The sequence below is a fragment of the Malaya genurostris genome, chromosome 2 (genome assembly GCF_030247185.1).
Source record: "Malaya genurostris strain Urasoe2022 chromosome 2, Malgen_1.1, whole genome shotgun sequence".
In the NCBI taxonomy this organism is placed as follows: Eukaryota; Metazoa; Arthropoda; class Insecta; order Diptera; family Culicidae; genus Malaya; species Malaya genurostris.
The window spans coordinates 343,312,480-343,340,012 of record NC_080571.1 but is presented as its reverse complement, the minus strand read 5'-3'; the positions used below and the strand labels follow the sequence as shown (position 1 = coordinate 343,340,012).

General features: G+C 35.3%; 1 protein-coding gene across 2 annotated transcripts; it reads right to left on the bottom strand.

Annotated features, from left to right (window-relative positions):
- Positions 1 to 1,207: 1,207 nt before the first annotated feature.
- Positions 1,208 to 27,533, bottom strand: LOC131431889 (uricase). Of its 2 annotated transcripts, none has more exons than XM_058597836.1 (4): positions 27,230 to 27,533; positions 2,186 to 2,536; positions 1,851 to 2,129; positions 1,208 to 1,787 (listed from the first exon to the last, which is right to left on the bottom strand). In XM_058597836.1, the coding sequence occupies exons 2-4, from the start codon at positions 2,385 to 2,387 to the stop codon at positions 1,291 to 1,293; spliced, it is 978 nt and encodes a 325-aa protein (XP_058453819.1). In that variant the 5' UTR covers positions 2,388 to 2,536; positions 27,230 to 27,533; the 3' UTR covers positions 1,208 to 1,290. The 2 variants fall into 2 exon arrangements, with proteins under 2 accessions (XP_058453819.1, XP_058453820.1); XM_058597837.1 differs by lacking the exon at positions 27,230 to 27,533 and adding an exon at positions 2,878 to 3,830.

The window sequence follows — 27,533 nt, the reverse complement described above, 5'->3', positions numbered from 1 at the left end:
AGTTTACAATGATACATCACAGATTTAAGTTGTGATTGAGAATGTGCTTTTTTTTTATTTTTTATTTTTTTTTATTTATTTTAATTTTTTTTTTAAATAACTATTTATTGGAATATGAGTTAAAATTAAATTATTAAGATTTAAATTGGGTGTTCAGCCACAAGTGGTGACTTTTCAGCCCTATTATATATATGATTTGGTTATTACCATGAGGATATTATTTGCTTCCGCAATTGTGAGATTTTTGTGTAGGGAAAATTCTAAACCTACTTGTATTGTGTGAGAATGTGCTTTATTTTATCAGTTCGTTAACTTATATCCTATCCTCTCCTAGTCTAGCTAATTAGTTTTTACAATTGGTGAGAATCTAGGGGGAGGAGTTAGAACGCGCAGTGTAAGTCGGGTTTAACCAATGGGACTAGTTGTATCGAGTCGGTCATTGTGAGTAAGAGAGGAAATAAGCTTGTTGATGACAGTGAGCGGGTGTGATACGGAGAGGAGAGGGCGATAGCATGTTGGGTTATTCTCGTGAGTGTCGGTTTGAGTTAGTGTGTGCTCTTGAGTTACTGTTATTCTAGGTCGTGCTGGTTGGTATTCAATTGTGGACATGAGGGGCGTCAAGAAGGGGGAAGTGACACAGTTGGTTATGTTTATTTTGTGTGTTCTGCGATGACATAACGATTTGAAACTTGATGCTTCCTTGTTTCTGCAGTCGAATTTTATGTCTACGTAGTTTCTTTCTTTGGATCAGCGTAAAGTGCAAGTGTTGATATTTTAGTTGCCTTCATGTAGGTAATGTATTTATTTTATGTAGGTTTCTAGGTTTTCGTGGAATGGTGCTTTTACGGGATTTTGTCAAGTGCGTGTGGTCTGGGGTGTGAGAAAGATTTAGTCTTGAATATTCATATTACATGGTCTGAAATGTGTGAGGAGATTTAGTGTTAAAGGCTCATATTACATAAGGAAATAAATCCTGTTTATGATAGTTTGATTATATACTTACGAAACAGTTAACTTATTTTGGTGCTACAGCATTAGGAAAGATATGAACACTGCTTAACATAGCGAAATAGAACCAAAAACCAAAAATTTCGACTTGGAGCCAGTTGTCCTCGGCAACTATTCGTCAAGAGTGAGTTCCTGGGAGTACAGAATACCAATATTGTAATAGCACATATTTTCAAAATCAGTTTTGGTTCTAGAAAAAAAAAGTTCATGGTTTTTTTTTATTTCAGATTTAACATATAATCGTAGAAACTTAATCATAGCAAAAATAGATCGATGATAGAACTAAAGTTTACTTTTCATTGTCGATTTACGATCCAACTGCGCATAGATAATGCCCGCCGGTTTGTCGACTGGCAGGAAAACGGTTTCCTCCTTCAGTTCGTCTCCGTTGATCACTTTGGGAAACTTGCTGAAGTCAAAGCTGAAGTAGTGCTTGTTCGGCATCGTCATGTCGATGGACGAAATTTCCGGAATACTTTGGAGAACCTGCTTCTCCGCCAGGTACAGAGTATTTTGAACACTTGGTGAGAAGATCCCTTTGACTGTTTCGCCGGCAAAGTTGTCCAGGATGCAGTGTTTCACTTTGTTCCAGCAGAAGTCGAAATCCACATCCTGAACGGTCGAGTATTGCCACGACGATCGCACCACTGTACTGAAGATACGATCGTGCTGATCCGGCAGTGAGCGATATTCGTCGTCGACAAAGTTTACGAATGCCGATTGGGTTGTTTTGAGAACCCGTAAGTCCGTGAGGCCACTGATTACGGTGGGACTACGGTCTGCAACAGAAACGATGATTACACTCTGATCATAATGAATATCAATAGACGGGCCTAACTTACCACCACGTTTCTGGGTCACATCACAGTAGCGAATCGCGGTAGGTGTGAAAACGAAGGCATGATTATGCAGGTCCTGGTAGGGTCCCTTTCCGAATCCCATCCGAGACCACGGATATTCGTCAATGTGAATCGAAACTTCGTTTACGTGCGAGTATTTTGCTAAAAAGTGACTACATAGCAGCATGCCGAATTCTTCGGGAGACTTCAGACCATGCTTGCGAGCTAGCAGATAAACGGTATTCTTTTGAGAATCTGTCGCCACAATATCTGAGTTGTCGCCTGCAAAAAAGATACTGATTAGACTATATCAAAAACAGGAAAATAATCACAGGAACCTTGCAGATAATCCTTTTGACTGGCCAGCTTAAGTTTTGTGCCGACCTCGAACTCTTTAATACTGTGAACAAGACCATTCCGTACCACATGCAGTACTTTGACACTATCTTTGCCGTAGCCGTAGTTGCTGATCACGTACTGATCGGACGTGTCACGTAACTTGTTGCCCGCCGATTCATCTATCAGCTTTCTGGACATCATTTTGGTGTCGTTGTGATGATACCTCAAAAATAAAAATAAAACAAAACTGGATCTTCCAAACGTCAATAACAATTCTGACGATCCCCCTTCAGCGAAGTTATTGGAGCTAATGGGAAGTCGCTCAGAGCTGACGATTCCACCGTCTCGTCCTAAAGGGAGGCAAACAGAGATAGCAATTTGATTAGTCTTGAAAATATTATGCTTATTGTATAATTTCGGTTTGACGTTCAGGGGATCCGAGGTAAACAACTTTTTTATATTTCTAGAAAAAAACATAACTCAGAGCAGTTTCTAAATCGTTGCCAGATAGTGTAGTCGTATATTTTTCTGGACGAGTAGATTAAGCGATCAGCGAGTAGAAAAAGGTCAACAACGCATCCTCTTCTAGACTCAAGTGATAACACACTGCCACCATTTACTACTTTGTTTTTCTTTTTCTAGACAAAATTAGACTATGGAAGGCCAAATTATAAATTTAACGGATGATTACGTCAGGTTGCTTATCAATTTAGCACTTCACACTTTGAGTTCTATGCCGGTCCATGGGGGTACGACATATTCAATGAATGTGGCAACCAGGTGAATTTGAAACTAAAATTCACTTCTACTCAGCATAGAATCACAATCACGAAGACTATAAAAATTAGAAAAAGTATTTCGAAAAAAATTGAGGGGAACGAAAATTCTTCTCTTCCGACGCGCACGCCTACTGCGATCGTTTTTTGGAGGCATCAGATTTTTTTGTATTCTCTAGAAACTTAAGGGGCGGGTAGGGTCTAACACTTTTGAAAAATCATTTATTATTTTTTTTATATTTTCTTATAGTAAAACATTTGAAGAATTTTCTGTGAAATTCTCAAGCCTGGAACGAAATTATGAAAGTTATGGACCATTATCTATGGCTATCTCAGCAAGAGCTCGGCGCACAGGCCCAAGATTTCTACTTCGATTGACTTCAAAACTTGACAAAACATTCTTGAAATGTTTCGTTATAATAAATTATAAAAGAAAAAATATGATTTTTTGAAAATGTTAGACCATACGGACTCCCTGGAGTAATTAATTGTTTGCATTGATTTCATAGACAAAAACCTTCAAAAGCGTTTTCCTCGAGAGCAGGTTTTGAAAGTCCGTGTCCATCGTCATTCAAAAACTTATGCACCAATTTTTTCCAAATTTTGCAAACACTTTCTACATATAAAAAACCAGACCCCAACGTTTTTCTTTTCGTTGTTTGTTACTTTGGGGAGGTTTAACAGCTACAAAATGGCGGATTTTATCGTGAAAAATCGTAGTTTTCACTTTGAACAACCACCAAAAATTAAAAAAATTAAAAAAAAATCAAACAGAAACGTTGGGGTCTAGAAAAACTTTTTCTCTAACTAAGCTGCTTTAATTTGTTCACTTTTGATTAGTCTGCGCTGACAGTGGACACCGCAAATCATGATTTTTAAGAAGCGTTCTCGAAAATACCTTTTCACCGACTTATTTCTCAATACATACGTCAAAAAATTACAAAATGTTGTTCGAATGATGCTTTTTATCATGCAAAACATTTGAATTTATTTTGTTGAACGATAATTCTGGAAAAAATTCGCAAAAATGATGATATTTTTCATCGTTTAGACCCTAACCCCAAACAGTGGTCAGGTTTTGAACATCTGCAGCTCTATCGATTTCAAGCAGATTTTCGATTGCAACGATTATTAAATGATGACAGTACCCAAAATCAGAAACAAATGCCGGAAAGGTTAAACGTTAGTCGCCAAACCAATGCTGATTATTTGCTCCTCTGCGTCGAAATTTTCTGAACATTCTTTCCCCATCATATTCAAACGTTTGCCAAATCATTCCGAGTCATGTTTAACATTTAACATTTGTTATTTGATGTTTAATTTCAAACTCCAGACTCAAGTCTCAATTCACCATATTCAACAAGAGCCATTCTGACGAAGTTTATTATTCTGCATGCAGTCAAACCGAACTCTCAAATAGAGCAAAATTGCCAAAACGCAAGCTCGGAGGTTATAAAGACCGGTTACTGGTGGTTGACGTATGTAAAGATGGCATTTAGATAGTTTCCCGGGAAAAAGTCTTATGCGCTCACGACTCGAAGATAGTTTCATTGCTGTTTGTTGATAATAAGCTTGGCAAGCGATTTGCAGCTACGGATTGAACACTCAACATTCCGTTGAAAATAAGCTTATGCACTCGCGGCTCTATTGCAAATAATGACAAAGGCCTTGTTAAATGTTGGCTTCAGAGCTGATAAAAGTCATTTTTATTGACTGAAAAATAGACGAAAATGACAAGAAATTACTGTCACTCTCAGCTTCGCTTGCAAACTATGAGAACGAAATCCATGTCCAGTCAATGACATAAGCGGGACAGTAGTTTCTAAATTGTGTTTTTTCTTTCATTTGCCCTATCAGTTATTTTCCAGTTTTCAGTGAAAATCCCATAGTCAGGGATGCCAGGTTCACAGATTAGATTTTTTAGATTTTCATTTTTCTGCACAGATTTAAAAAATGACTCAGATTTTATTGACAGATTCTTAAAAATTATCACAGATTTTCACAGATTCTGGAATAAATCAAAGATTTTCACAGATTTTTTAAATCGAGCACAGTTTAGTACCAAAAAGTACAGAGCGTGTTGGTAGTGAGACCGTTTGCTCACCAAATTGATAATTTCGATCTGCTATTATGGTACGGGTAAACGGGCACAGATTTTCACAGACAGGTTTTTGGTTTGATCACAGATTTTTGAAAAAAAATACCTGGCATCCCTGCCCATAGTATGCAGTGTCGATATTCAACCAAAGCTGTGAGAATTGAAAATGACAGAAAAAGATTTCACAATAAGTTTTAACTGTTGGTGCTCGAATTTGCAGTAGTTTTGGTTTCCAAAGAAGTTCTGAGATGTAATTACTTCGATTTGCCATATTTTAGTCGCTTTTTATAGCCAAGCGTCACATATTTTCAATACATCGATGAAAGAATGAGAATTGAAATTCTGCTGTTGCTACCTGAAGACGTTAGTTTGGTTTCGTCTTGTAACAGAGGAAAGAGTGACGTTGGCATTTATGCTCTCTCATTTTTTTCGATGAGAAACGAAAATGCTTCGTCTCTCTTCATTTGTTCTGCTGTCGGTCATTTACGAATGAGACAGTAAAACATTGAAAATGAGAATGTTGGAATGGTTTCTTTCATTGAGAATACGTGACAATTTTAAGCTCTGGTTGGCTTAATTTAGCGAAAGGGAACTCAACTAAATTACTTCAAATTTTCCGGATAAAAATTGCTGGAAGGCGTTCCGAGTCGCAATTCAAATAGCTTTCAGTTAGCTTCAGAGCAAAGGGTTAAATAGTTGATGAATATTGCTCACACGGTATTTCGAGATGATTCGAAAAATCGGCTTGTAATCCAAATTAAAGCAAATTAAAACTGTTAATTTGACAGTCCTTATGTGAATTATAATACCAGAAAGCAGTCAACAACTGTTTAGTTTTATAACAGCGATTGATATGAAGTAAATCAAACAGAGTATTTCAGATACAAATGCTCACCAACTATTCCAGTTTTCTAATTTCAGAGGTTTTGTTTTGCATTCCAATTAATTACTAATTCTTGATAATACGGTATGGGGTCGATAGCACGACGGTTTCAAAAATACCTTTGTTTTGATCATACCGTTGACCGATGCGTCATCGGCCGGGTCCATTTATTCGCTACTAAATTAGTATATTAAAGACTGTCCCAGAAAGTATGGACGCAATCAAAAACCGCTGCCATTTCGCAATGGTTCAGAATCTGTCATTTTTTATGGCTGCGTCCTGATGTTTACACTCTTCTCTAACTACTTGCGCAGTTGTTTATTCGTTTTCATTAGTTTGTTTCGAAATGCGTGAACTTTCAGCAGAACAACGTCGAAAAATTGTGTACAAATGGTGCACAGAACGCGGACTGTCACTGAGAAAGATAGCAAAAATGGAAGGAGTAAGTGAAAAAGCCGTGCGAAATGCAATCAGGAAGTTCGATGAGGATAAACCGAAAACGGGTCGAAAAAAAGGTCTGCTAACCCTCAGTTGGATAAACGTATACTTCGAGGCGTTCGAGCAAAAGAAGGAGGTTTCAGTTCGGGGATGTTCTTCGTGCTAAAGAACGTTTGAATCTTCGAACCTATGAGAAGCAGAAACAACCAAAACGTAGTCCGAAACAAGAAGCATCGATCAGGCCGAGGATTCGAAAGCTGTTCAATATGATTCTTGCTGGAAATTTGAACTGCATAATCATGGACGACGAAACCTACGTGAAACTCGATTACAAATCCTTGCCGGGACCACAAAATTATGCGGTGCGAGAAGGACCAGTGTTAAACTAGTCCGAGACATCGATTGAAGTCGAAAAATTTGGTAAGAAAGCTATTTGTAGCTGCGGTAAGATTTCGAAACCCTGCATCACCACTGCTTCAATGAACAGCGAAATATACATCAAGGAATGTTTACAAAAACAACTTCTACCCATGATTCGAAGCCACAAGGATCCTGTTGTCTTCTGGCTAGATCTTGCTTCTTGCCACTACTCGAAATCAATGGTAGAATGGTATACTAACAAAAATGTCCCTTTGTCCCAAAAGACATGAATCAACCAAATTGCTCACAACTTCGACCAATTGAGGAATTTTGGGCATTAACGAAGGCACATCTTAGGAAACATGTCTCGGCAGCCGAGACCTTTCAACAGTTAGAAAAAAGTGTCAAAACTTATCGCCAAGAAGTCTGCACGGAATTTTATGAGGAACGTTCGCAAGAAGGTGCGCCAGCTAGTCTACAATGGCAAATGTTGAGAATAATATTCTGTTGTTGTAGTTTAATATTATCAGTATATCGAATAAAATTTGAATATCTAACACTTGTGAATTATTTACAGCGAAATTAAAGTGCGTCCTTACTTTCTGGGACAGTCTTTATCCAGAGTAACATCAGTATATCTCGTGAAAAGTTCTCATCAAAATTAATATAACAGTGATTCCTTAGATCTGATACGCCATAAAGCATAAATGAATCTGCTATCTAGCGTAGTGAGACTTGTCTCTCGTTCCGGATCGATAAAAAAGGCACGACTATGAAACTGGTTAGCCATGTTAGAATGAACTAGTTTTCAGATTTATTTCTACATCTCTTCTGAATTCTTTTATTTATCGAATCCCTTGCCCACTGCAGTGTTGCAGCGGCCAGGTGCATTTATTGAGAAGCTGACGACCTTGTGCAGAGTATGTTCACGAGGGTGCTCTTAGAAGGCATGTAGTAAAGCTGCAATAACAACAGTAGTATCTTTATTTATTTATTTTTTTTTCAAGCTGACAGCATAAAATAAACGACTGTTTCACCGACGACACGACCTGATACTCCGAACAAAATTCCTCCCGAAATGTGTCCATAAGTGAGTCACCTCCAGTTGCCACAATATTGAAAAACCCCTTGGTAATTATCAGTAAAACTGTTTCCAGCAAGACTTTCCTGGTTGCTATGATCTCATTGGCAAAAAGCATTGCAATAAAGACAAACTTTGTTTTTGTTTCATTATACAAAATTTTCGATTCAGAAAATTGATATATTTCATCCATTCCAGAACTAGTCTGGATAGTCCAATTAAACTTGTAGAATGGGTAAAATTTTGTTCCAATAAATAACCACTGCCGAAAATAATGTAAAACCACTGAAAGGTTTGCAAGTGCAAGTAAGTTTATACTATTCTTTGTTTCTAAAGACGTGCAAATGTAGTTCTCGTTCTCAGTTCGAAAGAACGATTTACCCTCAGTTTTGGCAGCAGAATGAAAACTTTAAAAAAGTGGTCGTCAGAAGATGAGATAACTAATTGCTCACAAGCTCCTATCTCATGCTTCCCCGTGTGTCTATGATGACATTTGGTCAATAGAACGGCGTCAACTTGGTGCCGTCGCCTTCTGCGTTAGTAGCAGAATTAGAGGGTGCGGAATGACGTAACGCCTTCTAAATGCGAAAATTATTGAAAATCCTTCAAATAGGGTAAAGGCTCCCTATTTCATCTCATTTGTAAGGACGTCGCCTTCAAACCCCGATTTAGCCACTAAAATCACTATAACTCTTTCATATTACTGCTTCATTGGCCTTGCTCCACACTGAGAATTGATTCACATTTCTTGAAATTTTAACTAATATTCATAAAACAGCTAAAAACACTTGTGATGTGTTCACTACTCTACTCCTAATTTCATCTCAATGGATTTTTATCCATCCTATCGTTGATCCTTTATTCATCCTAAATATTGGTAATCAAAACAAAATATTCCACTATTACACTCTCAGGTTTAAAATGTCAGAATTCTTCTTAAAAACGGCATAATATCAACTATGAGACAACACACGATATCATTAGAATCAGTTTGAAATCATTTCAACGTTTAAAAATTTTTCGATCGTTTCCGTTACCTTTCGCTTCAAATTTAAAATTTTACTGTAAAGTTAACTTGGTGAACTTTAAATAAAAACAAAAATGTGATTGTTATTATTTAGGCATTAGCCCTTCTTAACAAAATTCAGAGCCAGAGATGCCATTTATACAGATTTATCTGTATTGTATAGATTTTTGCGTTCGCATACTGATTTATATCAAAGTACAGATTTTATACAGATTTCCTAAATTCAATACAGACTTGGACAGGTTCATAAAAAGTGAGAATTAAAAAATTAGACTTTTCTCTCTGAGTATCTATTAGTATTTGATTGCAGTGATAGCGGAATGAAACCAGTGCTACTAGATTTGCCACAATGGTTATTTCAATAATATTTAACACGCTCTTTCTGGTAATATTCGAAGCCGAAGCAGTTTTATTGAAATATTAATATTAATAATATAATTAAACTAATGTCACGGATACCAAAAACATATTTTTTGATGATAATTTGAAGAAGAAAAACAATTTTTGTTTTGTAACATTATGAGATAACTTGACAAGTTTGCGAAACCAAATGAGATGAAAACAAAGCGCAATCAAGTGAACTAAGTGAAAAACTTTCATCTCATATTTTTAAAGACTTTTATTGCTTGTCGGGTAGTTTTTGAAGTATTAAATCGTTAATTAAACAAGTAGCAAGTGAACATTACTAATTATGAAGTCATCCAGCATTCAATGGTAGTGTAATTGTGCGAAATAGTGATCATGTTTTGAGACGAATCGATTAGTAGAACATGAGGAACTGTATATCTTGAGACAAAAATGTGTCCTAAATTGAAAAGTGAGTTTATTTTAAATTAAAAAACGATCACCGAAGAACTTAAAACCATTTCTTTCAATAGGAAAGTGTGACAATAGCTTTTATAATCATTTTAAAACATTTCACAGTTTGATTCAGGTAGGTTGTAAAATATTATTCATGTTCAAAGTAATGAGGTGAAGGGATGAGATGGAAATAGGAGCTCAGATGAAATAGGGAGCCGTTACCCCAGATGGATTTAGATTTGACGTCCTATTGCTGATATGTAGTTAAACCCTTCAACGAGATCGTTTTAAAATAAAACTAATTCCACTGTGAAATTTTTACTATTTTGCCCCTAATGTCAAGAGTAACACGACATACCAGTAGACCGGTACATGCAACTTTCGTCAGTGTATCAGTTCTAAGTCCTTAAAAGTGGTTTTAAATTGATGTTAATTAATCCAGTCTTTTTGTCAACTTGTTTGGATAGAAACCGCCAGTAAAATTCCTTACATTTCTCATTAAGATTTCACTACGATTTTTTGGTAGCAGTCCAGTCAAAATATAGTGGCAGTTTAATTCGCAATTTTCCACTTCTAATCAGCAGCAAGTCGTCATTCTTCTGTCAGAGTCCCTGCACGAGCATTACTGTTTTGCTTACAACCAGGGCTCATTTTAACAGCGTATTTTTATGTTATTTTACATCTTCGACTAGATCTTTAAAGTGTAGAAACCGTAACCAACTGTTTTTCGAAAACCCTCTCAGCAGGCCGTTCTATTTTGTTGGTCTTTGAGCGCTTGTTGAACGACATATTGCACGAAATATTCGTTCAGTTTGCTGAAACGGGCTGTTGTTGTTTTCCCTCTTGCAAAAATAGTGTGAAAATTAAGTGTTACCTTTACATAGAAAGAATATTTGTTGTTATTCTACGTGACGTAGAAGTATTGTGCAGGTATGTAGTGTTAGTTTAAAAAAATAAGTGGTAAAAACTTCAGAAATTCTGCAGTAAAACTTGTTCAACGGGGCTTCAACTCCTCATATTAAAAATGGATCAACAATGGACCTCTGTCTGCCGGGTTTATTGAACGAAAAATATGACATTCGGTACAACGGTCTCTTTCAAAATCGGCAAACGAAGGTCCCGTGTTGGCCTTCCGTTGAACCAATTGGACCAATGAAGGACCACCGTTGAACGTTTTTTTCTAAGAGGGAAACAACAGCTTATCGGTCTGGGTTGCCAAATTAAAATATTTCTCAGAAGATTTCATTTTGACATTAAAGTTACTAAGTGGTAGCTAAATTTGCGATACAGTTTTGAAAAAGCGAGTGACATATACTCGTTTAAAATTAGCATATTTTGTTTGAATCTACGATATCTCGGTTCGAAACAAGTAGGGAAGACCGGGGCTAGTTGACGATTTTCGCTTTCGGAATTTCTGTACTCTTTCTGGTTAGACTTTTTGATAAGCACTTTGGTCTGTCATGAAGATACACCTCTCGAGCACATGTGTAATTTTTTTCATTCCTGAATAAAAATCAGAAAAATAGTTATTAACAATCAAATGCGGAAAAAAAATCGGTCAACCAACCCCAGAGCCGAGGAACTCTAAATGCTAAGAACAAATTTAGCAGCTAGTAGTTCTATATGGAAGATCTATAATAGAGCAGAAACTGGAACAAACGTATCCCCAGCAAGCCGTTCTAGTTTTATTTATTCGACCAGTTTTTCTGTCAAATTTAAAACTGGTCTACGATGCCGTTCTATTTTTTGTATATTTGAAACACGAGTAAAACACTGCTGGGGCTGCCAGTTTTTCTTGTTATAAAATTCAGATTTAAAATTTTGTAACTGACATAAGTTATGCATCTAGAACTAGAACACTATTGAATATGCCCTAAGAATTTTGATGGCATTTGATTCATAAAATATTGGAATCATCTTTTCTATCGATAATTTCTAACTTTGAATGATTCTAATCTCTAATTTCTGTTTGTCAATAATTTTAATTTATTTTCATTACTTATTACTCATGTATATTTTTCTATATAATCATCAATATAAACATACAATCCAATCCCGCCCCAAAAGGGTAACATTTCACGAATATCCAAGTGCACTTTTCTCTAAGCTAAAATTACAACTCGGTTAACCAACCCCGCACAAAACTCGGCCAACCTGCCCCAATGAATGTTTTCGAGAACAATCACGATTAACAAAATTAAAGTAAGGTTATACTGAAAACCGATATACCATTTTGCAAAGTTTTGAATACCCTTTCCAATGGCACCACGTTTTTGGAAATCAAATATAAACTGATCCACGCTTCACGTATTACTTTACAAAAACAGAAATTTACTCACCAGTGCCGAAAAAAGATAAAACGTACTCCTGCACGAACTACAACACAGAAACGCCCAAAATTACGTCGGTACGTTGGTGACCTAATGTTCCATCAAAATAATTATAGATGTCACCACTGCGTATAATAGCCTTTTCAGAAAAGCTATTCTGCCAATCGGCAATTCGGCCAACTAGCCCCGGTCTCCCCTATTTCATTGGTTTGGTGGGCAACAAACCGTTTTGTTGTTAAAAAGTCGGGATTTTTCTACGTGTTAGATCAATGCACTGTTGATAATAAAATTTAATTGAACACTTTAATGTACGATTTTTCTTTTTTCTATGAAAAAAAAATTATGAAAGGATTCGAGCTTTTAAAAAGCAAAAACGATGCTTTAGAGACCACAGTTATTGATTGGTTTGTTACCATTTTTTGCCACAAATTTGCCACATTTTGCGTCAATGCATCAAGTTATAGTAGTTCAATGCCAACGTACAGGGTGATGTTTCAATTGCTAGGGAATAGGGCGAAACTAATACTTTTTTTCGTAATCTCGTAATACCACTGGAAACAACGAATGCTGCGATGAAATTTCCCTTTAAATATTTCTTAACCTGCATTTTCACGGAAAAGGCATAAGAGCCTAACCGACGACACAACCTGCCACTCGTCTATCAAAACTGTATCGTAAATTTAACTACCCCTCAGTAACTGGAAATGTCAAATCGAAAACGCTAGTGTATTTTTTAAAACTGGTAGCGCAAGAGGATATATTATTGATTTTGAATAACAGTCACCATAACCTTGGTTACTGCATATCGAAGGCAAGATAGATGTTTTAGTAATAACACATTCAGTTTGAAGTTTAAAACGAAATCTTGTTGTACTTTATTTAAAATCACCTTTTTATATCCTATCCTCTCCTAACTTAGCTAAACTAAATTTTACAGTATGGATTGCTAAAAATCCGGGGGGAGGAGTTAGAACGCGCAGCGTAAATCCGATTTAACCAATGACATGTCTCGGTCATTGTATTGTATTTGAGTAGGAGAGAGTGAGTAATGTTTCTAGACAAGTGTGTGAGTGTGATACAGAGAGGGGAGGTTGAGAGTAGTCAGGTTTAACTCTCGTGAGTGTCGGTTCGAGTCAGTGTGTTTTCCTGGGTTACTGTTATTCTAGGTCATGCCATATGGCACTGTTTGAGAGAGGTGTAGAGGTGTGGAAAGTGGAGAAGCGGGGAAATGACATAACTGAATTGTTTTTAGTTGATATTTGATGCTTAAGTTTCCGTGTTTATACTTGTCGTATGAATGCGATATTTTTCGTTGGGCTGAAGTAAGTGCTGACAATTTAATTGTCTTATGTAGGTGAAGTTTATATTTCAAGTGGGTTTCTGGGTTTCATGACTTGGTGTCGAGTGGAAATTTGTCGAGTACGTGTTTTATGGAAATTTGTCAAGTGCGTGTGGTCTGAAGTGTGGGAAAGATTTACTTTTGAATATTTTACATGGTCTGGGATGTGTGAAAGATTTAATGTTACATGGTCTGAAATGTGTGAAAGATTTAATGTTACATGCTCATATTACATCATCCCCCTTTTGGAAGAATGATGTAACGAAGGGAAATCATTCTGTAGTGCTTTAAAGGATTAGTTTACTGTTGCGTTCGAACTCCCTAACCATTTTAATGTATATTACAGTGTTTTCTTATATCTAAAATAACCGAATTTTACAGTTTTTCTCAGAGAAGCTGAGTAAAACTTCACTTACATCCACGGCAATTATTTTTTGATTTTTCTCTCTTTTTTTTTTTTTTTTGTTTTACGTGGTGTTAAGCTCGGTATCTAAATCTTAATTCTAAAAGTTTGATGTTACAATTTTGTATTTTATGCTTTGATGAGTCTATTTTTGTGAACAATGGTTTTTTTCTTTTGACTGTAAATTTTGTATTTCACAATTTGAATCTTGAAGTTGTGTAACTTTAAATGGACCAATATAAAATGGATCTAGTTTGCGTCTATTTTCGTTTTGTAGATACACTATGTCGTTCAATTGTATTTCTATCGGATTGCATAGGTGATCTGTTGTTGATTTTCTGAATTCTTTTTGGTGTATTAAATGTTTGTTTGCTATTTCGTGTGATTTGTGTAGTCGGTATTGTAATTCTTTATTGTACATGTCGAAATTATATATTGGTTCAATTTTGTCTGAATAAATTTCTTGTGGTAGTCTGGCTTTTACACCGAAAACTAGTTCGTAGGGTGTATACCCATGATCTGAGTGTGGTGTTGTGTTATATGAAAATGCATAGTATTGTAACCAATCATCCCAGTCAGATTGATGTTCGTTGATAAAAGATCGCAGAAACTCGTTGAGGCATCTGTGATTTCTTTCCAAAGAACCAATTGTCTGAGGATGATAAGCTGTCGAAAATGTTTGTTTAATTTTTAATAATTTGCAAATTTGTTCTAGAACCTCGTTTTTATATTCGGTTCCTCTGTCGGTTTTTAACTCAAGAAATTTACCGTAAGTTGAAATGAAATTTTCTACTAACGCTTTAGCTACGATATTAGCTTCTTTGGTTGGAATAGGTATGTATACAACGTATTTGGTTAATTCACACTGTATGCTTACAGCGTATCTATTATTATGGATTGTTTTGGGTAATGGTCCAACCGTATCGATTGCCACTACTTCAAATGGTTTGTTAGGTGTATTAGTAATTTGTAGTTTTTCTTTGGTATGTTTAATAATTTTGTTCTTTTTGCAAATTTCACAGGCCTTGATGAAATTAGCAATTGAACTTTTCATAAATTTCCATGTGTATATTTCTCTTAATTTGAGGTACAATCTGTTTTGTCCGATGTGTCCTCCTGTTGGTAATTCATGGTGATTCTTTAATATTGTTTGTATTTCCTGAGGTTTACTAATAAACTTCGGTGGTTTGTAGATAATAATTTGTAATGTTTTAATTGTTTTTAGGACGAGACCTTTAAACATTTCCATAGGTACCATTTCAAATATTTTATCATTGCAAGAGATTGCTACTCTGCTAACTTTTAATTTTCTCATTTCTTCTTCATATTTGGAGATTGCAAACACGAGTGTTTGTCTGATATCTCTTATTTCTGTAATTACACGATGCATCGGTTTTTGTTTTTGTATCCCTTGATATGTATCAATTATAATGTGGTTGTTTTCGAAAAAACACCTCATTTTCAATAAGTTTCTTACTTCGCTAGGAGTTTCCGTTGAATAAACAGAGAGTTGATCAGGCTCACTGTTGATGCAAGGATTATTACTAAAATTATAATTATAGTTAGTATTTTTGGTATTATTTAATTTATCTTGTTCTTTTTTCTTTTTTATTAGTTCTTGTTTTTTTGACATTGACCTTGTATTAACCATCAAAATACTATTTGCCTTTAATTCATCGGAAGACATTATTATGCGTGATAACGCATCAGCTGCAACATTACTTTTACCTTGAATATATTCCATATTAAATTCAAATTCCTCTAAATCTAACCTCATTCTAGTTAATTTGGAGGTTGGGTTTTTCATATTAAATAGAAATACTAACGGTCTGTGATCCGTTCGTATAGTAAATTTACGTCCATATAGGTAGGACTTAAAGTAATTAATTGACCAGTGTATTGCTGTCAATTCTTTCAAAATTACTGATTTATTTTTTTCTCCGGGTGTAAAGCTTTTGCTGGCGAATGCTATTGGTAAGTCATTGCCATTAATTATTTGTGATAAAACTGCACCACATCCAACGTCTGAGGCGTCTGTGGTTAAAATAAATTGTTCGTTAAAATCTGGGTATTGTAGAAGTTTTGGTGACATTAAGAAGGATTTTAAGGTTACAAAAGCATGCTGACATTCTAATGTCCATGAAAATTTCTGGTTCTTCTTTAGTAGCTGATTTAATGGGTAGGCTATGGTTGCGAAATTTGGGACGAATTTTCTGTAATAGTTGCAAAAGGCAACGAATCTTCGAACGTCGTCGCTACTTGTTGGCGTAGGATAATTTTTTATTGCTTCGTATTTATTACTATCCGGTAGTATTCCTTTGTCTGTAATTTTGTGACCTAAATATGTTACTTCTGTATTAAAAAATTTACACTTATTGAGGTTTAATTTGAGATTGTACTTCCTAATGCGTTCAAAAACTTTCTCTAAATTCTGAAGGTGGTGTTGAATTGAACATCCAACTACTATAATATCATCTATATATACAAAAGCATGTTCAGGTGTTAATCCTGACATTGCGATTGTCATCATTCTTTGAAAACTGTTTGGGCTGATATTTAAACCAAACGGTAATCTTTTAAATTGAAAGTGACCGGATTGGGTTGAAAATGCTGTAAATTTCCTGGAGTTTACTTCTAAGGGTATTTGATGGAATCCTGACATTAAATCCAGAGTTGTAAAATATTTTGCTCTACCAAGCTGATCTAGGATAGCATCAATTCTTGGCAGTGGGAATTTATCGGCTAATATTTTTTTGTTAAGTTGCCGGAAATCAACTACTAATCTCCATTTTGTATTATTGTTTTCTGATTTTTTCGGGACTAGTAAAATTGGATTGTTATATGGTGATATGGATGGTTCGATAATATCATCTCTCAACATTTTGTTTACTTGTGTTGCAATTTCGTTGCTTTGTGAGTGAATCGTTTTGTAGTTTGGAATGTATACTGGGACTCTATCGCTCAGTTCAATATTTTGTGAATAAAAATTGTTTGACGAAACTGGTTCGTCTGGTAAGCAAAATATATCAGAATAATTTGAAATTAATTTTTCCAGGCTGTTTTTAGCGTATGTGGGTACATTGCTTAAATCGAGTTCAGTTAAGACTTTGTTTTTTCTAGTGTTATTTTTGTACATGTTGTTTTTCAAAATTGTGTACTTACTTAAAGGTTCTAAAATTGGCTTGAATTCTGATTGGCTGACAGTTATAGGTTTGTCAGTAGTATTCATAAATTTTACGAATTGATTTTGAGGTGAAATAATTGCGCTTGCGCAAAATAACCCTTGTTTAATTTCCTGTGAGTGTAGTACCATGTCCTCACTGATATTTAAATTTTGCATTATTCTGATAACTTCGCACCTTCCTGGTATAATGTAATTTTTATCGATTGTATCTTGAATCGGTATTGCTATTGGAATATTGTTAATTGTAAAGTTTAATATCCAACATTCATAATCTATTAGGCATTTATGAGCCGATAGGAAATCTCTACCTAAGATGCCATCTGTAGAAATAGGAAAATTTGGGCTTACTAGGTGGAATCTATGTTTAATAGAAACTTCGTTGTTAAATATTAATTCTGTTTCTGTCGATGCGATGGTTTCTATCTCGCCATCGGTAATTCCGGTAAGTTTAATTTTATTATTTATATTGATTGGTTGTTGTGGAGATATTTTGTTTGCTTTAAATACTGATATATCTGCACCTGAATCTATAATAAATGTGCATATTGAATTTGTCATTCTTATACCTACTTTGATAAAATTAGCGGCGTGTATATTCATGGTATACAAGGTCTTTCTTAAAAATTTTGGTTCGTTGGGTATTGGTTAATATTTTGTACTTGTTCGTACTGGCTTGGTATTATATTTAATGTTTCATTTTCCATCTGTTCCTCGTTGGTTAATAATATTCTGTTATTTCCGTTCCTTCGGAAATTTTCGTGGTATTGACCTTCTCTGCGGGGTCTTCCACGGTAATTGGTTGTATTCCGCATATTACCTTCATGCCGGAATTCTTGATTATTTGCATTAAAATTATTATGGTTGAAATTATTATTAAAATTATTATGGTTATAATTACTTCTATTATTATGAAATAATTGTTTTTGTGGATACCTATTGTATTGCACTGGATATCTGGGTGCATTATATTGTCTTGCCCCTCTATTAAAATTATTCACACGTTGTTGGTGCTGTTGAACAAAACGTGTGTGCATTATTTGGGAGTGGGTTATTTCATCTGTACCCAATTCTTGTGCTTTCTGGTTTGCTTCTCTTATGTTGCTGAAATTACCAGCTTTGAGAATTATTTTTAATTCGGTGTTGTTACACCCTTTTATTAGAGCGTTTACCCCTATCTTAGTGCTCATTGATTTTGCCACTGGTAGTGGGATATTTTGCTCGACATAGGTATTTTCGAGTTTTGTGCAGAGGGTTTCAATTTCATCGCAAAAACTATTTATTGAGTTTTTCTGTTTTAATGTGTTTATTTTTGCTATGATACTTTCGGGGGTGGTCGTGATTTTACACCTTTCCTCGACTAGTTGTATCAAATTATCGATTGTGTTGACTGTTTCAGGAATGCCTTGTCTGGCTTTTCCGGACAGTCTGGTTTTTAGAAACTTTATTGCCATGGCCATGTGGTCTGGCAGAACTAACTCATTCAGCAATCTAGCTGAGTCTATAAACGTGTATAAGTTCTCAGGAGAACCGTCGTAAGGTTGTATAAGAGCCGTCGCCTGACGTAAGTCGAACGGGGATGTGTGAAAGATTTAATGTTACATGGTCTGAAATGTGTGAAAGATTTAATGTTACATGCTTATATTACAATGTAAACAAAATAAATTTGAGATCGGTTATTATATTACGGAACATTTTAATGGATTTACCTGCCTCGAAATTGAGTAGTTTGAAGTATGTCTTTTATAAAGCCAAGTTCAAAATCCAGGTCTTAGGGACATTGGGATGCATAACTCACTGCTGACTTGAAACCGAAAACGGAACCCAACCTCACTTCTTCGGATTTGATATTTCATCCTACGATTTCTCAATAAATATCAACTGAACATACCACGGAAAATAACTGAATCATTAATGCACGATTTTTTAACCAATTTTACAAGTTATGGTAGTATTCCTGCATTTTTTTTAATCTTCAAGCAAAATCTGACAATGATTTGTGATTTGCTGCCCTTTTTTTGGATGTACTCAAAGTTGTTCTACAGTGGTTTTTCCGGTAGGATTGTGAAACATAACAGTGATAACTAATTTTAATATGTTTTGAAATCGTTCCGAATATATCTAACATAAATAATAGTTCTAAAACAATTGTTGAACATGTTAAAATTTCAATAAGTTATAGTACTTTTTCAATGCGCACCGCTCCCTATGAGAGATGTTAATCTTCACACACAAAAAAAATCGATTGAGAGTACCGGATTGTAGTCCAATTACGCTCTTACAAAACACTCGTCTACTCGTAATGGTGCTGCCATATGAAAACGTGCTATGAAAACTGTTTAAATTCAACATCTGACAAGCGTTGATAGTTAGCTAACGAACCAAAAAATTGGCATCAAAACAAATATATGCAGATTACAGTCGTGCCATTGCGGTGGTGGTTGCCATGGGCTTTGCGCCTTATGTTGAACCAATTGCATGGCAACAATACCAGCGAGATACCGAAAAAAAAATTAGATAGCTAGCGACTCACGAATAATTAGATTGTCTCCCCGTATCCATTTTTTGATCAACATCATACAATAAATCATTGGTGAATGTGAATAAATGAAAACTTTTGAAATGAACTGTGCAATCGTATTAAAATTCACGTTTTCTGGAAACATAGTTTTGTTGTTAATTTACTCGCAGAAAAAAAAAGAGTTAATGTGATTTCTTTTCAGTTCGTGTTCGCATCTCATCCGAATCGCTTACGGTCGAGGCAACAAAAACTAAGCCAATGCAGTATACAGTGCAATGAACAATAGCGTGTTCGAAATGAGCAAATACGATCTGCAAACGTCTCAGTTTGTATTGATTCCTAGCAGCAAACAAAATTGAAATTTTTCAAAAAGAACGAATGCATCTAGACGTAAATGCGGTATATGAAATACGCTTCAACAAAGCACATAAGGTGATTCTATTTTTGTTAGGGTGAGTTGAAACCTTGCAAATCGTTGGTAACCTACAAGAATCAGCTTTTTACTAACTTTTTTTAACAATCGGCTCACTACTGTAAAATGTGCACAGAAACTGCAAAAAAGATACTCCGGAGACCAAAAACGAAAATGGCAATGCAACTATCGAACAACAGTTCTCATCTTCCAAAACAAAAATTCCGACCATAGTTGAAGGGTCTAGTACAAAAAAACATATATTTTTTCTTATAGTAAAACATTTCACGAACATAACGTCAAATTTGCAAGCCTATCGAAACAAAACTCTGGTAGTTATGAGCTTATCTCATGCTGCGAAAAGGCAAGAGCTCGGCGCATAGGTCCAAATAGTTTGCTTCGATTAACTAGAAAATTTAACAAAACATTCTTGAAATGATTTATCATAACAAAATGCAAAGAATAATATTATTTTCCGAGTGCAATAGGGTATAACACTCCTAGAAAATGAAATTGTTTCCTTCGATTTCATGGACAATAAACTTTCAACGCAATTTTCTCGAAAGCCCGTTTAAAAAATCCGTGTCCGTCGTCATTTAATAACTACTTCACCTATTATTTTCAAATGCGAACAGTTCGGTTTCACATCTCATCCAAGTCAGTCGATAAAACAAAACCGCTTACGTTCGGGACGGAAAAAAAACAAATACAGTATTGTGTGGTGAACAATAGAACGACCTCGAAAATGAGTGAACCGAACGAACAAAAGCTACCGCCGGTACGAAAGAATACAATTATTGTTGACTTCAGGCAGTGCAAAATTCAACCATCGATACGAGAACCTGAAGGTTTGCTTAAGGAGCAACTGCATCTTGACATTAAACGTGTGCATTTACTTCAATGCAATAAGACAAATAATGTTATTTATATCCAGTTCTATAAAGAGTTGGATGCAATTCAATTCGCTAAAGACAATAATAATACGCACTATGCGAAACATGAAAATATCAAGTACAACATTCCAGTATATATGGAAGATAGTGCTATAGAAGTGCGTGTGCATGATCTTCCCTCAAGCGTCATCGACCCTTATATTCGCAAAACCAGGTCCCAATACGGAGAGATTCTCTCTATCGAAAAAGAAAAGTGGAAGAATTTTTTCCCCGGTATTCTAAATGGCGTACGTTTGTTACGCATGCGCTTGAGGAGGCCTATACCTTCTTATGTAACTTTCGGTCAGGATACAAAAATCCCGTGCAAATCACTTGTTACCTATGACAATCAGATGGCCACATGTCAATATTGCCAAAAAGCTGTTCACTACGGTAAGCCATGTGATAAACTGGACAAGGAGACAACCATACCAAAGGACAACGGTGCTTCCTTCACACCAGCCCCAAGCAACCCCAGTACACCTGTGACAGTCACCAACAACAGGGAAGTATTCCCTTCAACGAAACCATCCAATGTAACCCCTATAGAACAAAGTACAGCAGCTGCAATTAACAGCTTACCATCTAACCAACCAGCAACTGCAAACAATGCACAACAAGGCGCATCTACAGCAACTAGCAACGAAATCAACAATACCACGGCAATGGATGACGAGACGAACCACGAACAAACTGCCCCTCAATCCTCGCAGGAGGAAAATGGAAGCTGCTCTCCCCCTAGAAAAAGGATGACAACGAGATCCAATACAAAAAAAATTATCTAAAAACTCAGCTAAATCGGCCACGTAAAGCTTGTACGCAAATAGGCCTGAATAAAAAATAAATAAATTTTAAATAAAAAATTAAATGCAAAAAATTTAGAATGCGAACGGACTATCGGTCTCTAAATCCTCGCTGAATAACATTGAGAAAACCTTACCCGCCGAAAACGGGTTCCAGTGAAATCCAGTAAAAAGTTTTTGACGTGAATACATCGTTCTTTATTATGGGGTGCGTCTTCGAAATTCGCTCTGTGGAAGAATGCGTAGAATTTAATCGTGAATATCTCGAGTTGTAATAAATGCAACAACATAATTATTTCTCCCTGCCATCAGAAATACAGGGTCCGGCACTCGAAGTGTAACCAATTAAAAAGGCCATAAATTCAGTTTGGAAAATTACTTTTACTTAATTCAAAGTACAAAACGTGTAAAAATAATACAAAATTCAAAATCAATTCACTTTTGCTCGATATGACCACCTTTTGCCTTGACTTGATGACTTGTTCAATTGTGCTTCACACAAAATTAGACGTCTTGGTAAGGACCTTCTACAAACAACAGACAGGTATAACTTACGGGCGTCGTGGCGAGCAGTCGCCTGCAACCAGTGGAAGTACAGACCAAATAAAAAATAATTTTAAGAAACCAAAACAATGCTGGAAGTGGTTTTTGCGTTTGAGCATCTAGGAATGATCATTTGATGAAAGACATTGAAAATCCAATCTGAAAATGACAATTTCTATATGTCCACTTCCGTTTATTATACTGTAATTGGCAGTCTTGACTCTCTACTACCTCTCATTATGAACAAGACCAGTATCTCTCCCGTATCAGAAGAAATTTTAGAAAAAAATTAAGAACTTTGCAATAAAAATTTGCACGTATCGTAACCGTCATAAACAGACCATTAGTAGTCTTTATCGTCCTTGATATTCTCTTTTTATTAAATTTGACCTTTTTCTGTCCTCGAAATCAGGATAACAATTTCACTACTTGAACTTCTTAGAACTTTTGTGATGTGAATTTGATGTGAATTGAAGCCACCATCAGTTCAAGGACTTGCCAGTGGATGCGGGTAGCCCCGATATGACTCATCCATTCACCTTCTTACTAAAGCTGTTACCGAAAAGCGAACAAAAAGGGTTGGGCGGATATGTAAGTAGAGTCACTTACTCGTATTCCGCGGGAATAAAAGATGCTCTTCCAACCATAATATCCAGTGCATGGATGAAGCATATCGCTATACATGCTTGAACCCACCTGATGGTTTGTTTGAGAAGGGCGCGTCAGACTCATTTCAAACCTTCAGAAGGAAACTAGTTTCCTTCAAGTGACTTGGGCTGGCTATCCACAATCCCTCGTCCAGTCATCAATTCGTCCGATGCCCTGATGCTCCCTCCCCTTTACGTCCCCATGATAAATGTTTTATATTGATAAATACAATGAAACATAGTGTAATGAAATTAATATAACATAAAATGATATAATAGATTACAAAATAATATAATATAACATAATATAATATAATATATTTTAATTAATTATAATATAATACAATGTCATACAATATAATATAATATATTACAAAACATGATATAAAATAACAGTTAATGTAGAGTGTCAGTTATGCTCTTCTATCTTCGCAATACTGCAGGAAGTAGAATATTTCTCTTTCAATAACAATAATAATATCCACATCTATGAAAATAATATATGTTATTATTATTGATGACAAATTAATAATAATAACAATAAATATAGTAATGAAAATAATAATAAAAAACAATATAATATAGTACAATAAAATATATAATAAATAATAGAATGAATGAAATGATATGTTGCGATATGCTATGATATTATATTACTTGAATTTATAAGTCATTTCTCATCATCTCATTCTGCCATCAACGCATTTCATCGACCAATTGTCACTACAGACACACGTGTAGGCATGAAAAAGGAACCAGTGAGGGCCAAGCTCATCTTGTGACGACCTTTATATTTAGTTAAAAGATTACTTTAAAAATGATAACTTATAAGGAAAACAAATTTATATTTTGCGCAGAGGTACGTAGTACTACTCATAATAAACCCTATGATATAATATAATACAACATAATGCAATACAATATAACATAATATAATAGAATACAATATAATATAATATAATATAATATATATAATAAAATATAATATAATATATTACAATATAATATGATATAATGCAATGCAGTATAATATACAATTATACAATAACATAAAATAGTGTAAGACGATAATATATGAAATAATATGCTATGATACAATAAAACAGTTAATGTCGCAGTGTAAGTTACGCTCTTCTAATAATAATAATAATAATAATAAAAATAATAATAATAATACATGATGTAATAAACAACAGAATTATATGTTGTAATATACTATGATAAACATTGCACTTTAGGATGGGCTTCAACCTTCAAGCCATTTCGCACCCTCTCATTCTGCTACTAACGCAGAAGGCGATAGCACCCAGTCGACGCCGTTCTATTGACCAAATGTCATCATAGATAGAGTGACTATAATCAGAGTGGCGACAGCTGTTCGTTTGGAATGACAGCTCCCAGTTCCAAACGAGCAAACGACCTGTCAATTCAATGTAAAGCTAATGGAATGTTTTGAATTGTTGCCAAAATTACGGATGAGATGTCGTCACTCTGGTTATAGGCACTCTAATCATAGACGCTCGGGGAGGCATGAGATAGGGACTTGTGAGGACTTAGTTATCTCACCATTTGACGACCTGAACTTCTTAGAACTTTTTAATCACAGAAATCAGAAATCTGTAAAATCTGGCCAAAAATCTGTAACCTGTATTTCCATCATTTTTCGGAAAAATCTGTAAAATACAGATTAATCTGTATATGTGGCAACCCTGGGTATAATGGCTCAAACGCACAGACAAAAGCTGCCACATAAAAATATGTGTTTCAAAATTAAAAATCCTTCCGCCATCTGGCGGGAAACGTCTGCAAAATCTGTCACGAATAATTATAAAAAACGTTGGTCTGTGACACAGAATCAGATGATTGAAAAATCTGTAGTTTTACAGCAAAGTATGTGAATATGGTAACCCTGCACTCAGGTCGTGCTCACATTCGCATTTCGGACGTCGTGGCGAGCAGTCGCCTTCAACCAACAGCAGCAAAGCACTGAATTTTTAATTATCTGTTAGAACTGAATTCAGAACCTAGATTCTGGTCCTCCTGAGTTATGAACTGAATTCCAGTTTCAGAATTTAGTTCCAGATTACTGGTTCAGAATTAAGAACAATGTCTCTGGAAATGAATTCCAATTCTAGATTCCGGAACAGACTTCGAAACTGAATTTAGTTTCTTAATTTATGTTCGGGACTCGAATCCAACCTGATTCAGAATTTCAATCTAAGAAAAAAAAATCAGGATATGAATTTTAGATCCAGATTATGAAAAATGTTATTTCTGAACTTTCTGAATTTAATTCTTGAATTCAGTTTCAGAATTTAATTCTAAAATTTAGATTTAGAATTTAGAACCTGCAATCTGGAACAAAATTCGGCACATGAATTCTGAAGCTAGATTTTGAAACTAAATTCAGATTCTTTATTCAGCTTCGGAATTCACTTTAGGTTTAGAGTTCAGTTCTAAATTCGGAACGGATTCTGAAAATGAGTTCAGTTCCATAATTCTAGATCTAAATTTATTGTCTGAAAATTTGATCTGAACGTCGAACATGAATTTGGCAAATGAATTCTGAGCCTGTCCGAGATTTCGAAGTTAGTTCTTGAATCCAGTTCCACAATTCAGTCTTGGCCCAGAATTTTAATTCTGGTGTAGATACAAGAAACTGTTTTTGTTCCCAGTAATTTGAATGGGTGCTAGAATATGTATGTCGTCAATAAGTCGTAATTAAAATAAGTATTAATTAACCGTTACAATTCAGGAAACGAAGCAATAAAAGTAGCTTATTTGGAAAAGTGAATTAAGTAAGTCAGTTTTATTTGTATTCACGTCATCCAGTTATGACTGCGACATTACCCACCCGCTTTTTTCCGATCAGTTTTAATTAGCTTTAACTCAAATTAGAACTGCAAAACGACATTTTACTGATTATGCAGTAATTCACATGCTCTTTTCCAAAATTCATTAATGCAATTTTCTGATATCACGGTAAAGTGTGTGTGTTTTTGCCGAAGTTTGGCAGTAAACGAAAATTATACTGAAATCAGTGCATCCGTTTGCCGAATTTACGAACAGCGAGTTAGCTTTTACCGATACTCGGTGAGACACTTGTCATCTGATGTCGCTTGTCGATGTTGCGAATTGGAGGAAAGAGAAACGTTTTTCGTGAAAAGATAAGTTAAATCCAAAATTATCTATTTTTCATATACATTATACATAAGAGGTAGAGGTGTTGAGGAGCCCTAGAAAAAAATGGCTTTAGCCGTGATGTTTTCTTCTGGGATTAGCTTTTCATTTTTTTTGTAGGCATAATTGAGACGCCTTTCCCCAACCTTAGCTTTTGTGATATTTATTTGGTACGATAATAAAGAAAAAATTCTCTCCACGTTTAATTATGGACGACTCGGCCATTCATGATTCAATTCTGATCGCTTTTATCGAGCTAACAGCGAACTCGCTACTGACAAGTCCGGTAATAATTGACAGTTAACAACTTGAGGGTTTCCAAGATTCGTATTGAATATACATTTGGCCGAGACGACAGTGCAAATGTCGACATTTTTTTCAGCAATTAAATTTAAGTGTGTACATAACACCAGAGCTCTCTAAAGGCTCTTATCGAAAGTCGAGGTTTCCAGCATCTCTCTATAGAGAAAAGCAAAATGCTAATCATTTCGGTAAAATGTATGAATTTAGGTGAATTTTATTTCAAAACCGATGAAAATTTCGGAAATTTATCACCCGCACGAATCCGCTTCATTGTTTGCCGAGCACTCGACCTTCAAAGTTCGGCAAAGTTTTGCCGAGATTCGGTAAAAAAAAAACAATCTAAACGTGTGAGAAAATCCTTAAAGGCATTGTTGAAAACACTTCACCGGAAGCTAGAAAAGTGAAATTGAAATGTTTCCACGGTTTTGTAAACTCAGATTCTATTAGAAAAAAAAACATTTTGTTGTTTGTAAATATAGTCTACACTTTGCACATCGCTGACTTGGCCTTAAATGACGTGTTTGGCTAGGAAAAAATATATGTTTTCGAAAACAAAACCGATCGGAAACTTGTTGTCATGTCATATTGATTATCAATTATGTGGAAAACAATGAATAAGCTTGAATCTTTTCGGTATCGATTTATTTTCTAATGCCAAAGGAAATATTGATATTCATCATGTTTTGCGCCTCAGTCAAACAATAAACATGTGTTGGAAATGTTTACCGCGTTTCTTCGAAATGCGACTCATGTTTGTTGGTCTGGCAATGCAGCATAGCTGTTTTGTTTTGGAATAATTTCAATGTAAACAAACCCAAAGAACCGAACGGAATCATGAAATATTGATTAGCAAAATGTTCGAAATTCCCATTTTCATTCGATCGTGGAAGCGCATCGAAAAAACGTAGGGTTCGTGTTGGTATAATTCTCTTATTCATAAACAAAAGTATTTATATTTGAAACCCTAATCGCCAGTCATACTTACTTTGTTAGCGCTTTCGAACGAGTTATATTATCTTCTAGAAAGTTTTTACTTTACACTTGATTTCAATTCCTCGCTTCTTTATTATCACTCACTTCGTTTGAAATAAGACGATTAAATCTTTGGCCTTCACCTTACTACACTTCTTTCTTTGATTCTTTCTTCCTTTTTTTACGTTTTGTTTTTCTGTGCCATCAACCCTACGTGGGCACTTTCTACCATTCACTTGTTGTTCGTTTCGATCGCCGAGCTGGACCGAGCTGGATCTGATCGCACCGGTGGCTGTAACTGGACTGCAGCATCTCGC

Coding starts and splice junctions, on each gene's coding strand:
- LOC131431889 (XM_058597836.1), bottom strand. CDS start 2,387: ATGATGTCCAGAAAGCTGATAGATGAATCGGCGGGCAACAAGTTACGT. Junction 2,130..2,185: donor TCAAAAGGATTATCTGCAAG/GTTCCTGTGATT, acceptor TCTTTTTTGCAG/GCGACAACTCAGATATTGTG. Junction 1,788..1,850: donor TGTGACCCAGAAACGTGGTG/GTAAGTTAGGCC, acceptor TTTCTGTTGCAG/ACCGTAGTCCCACCGTAATC.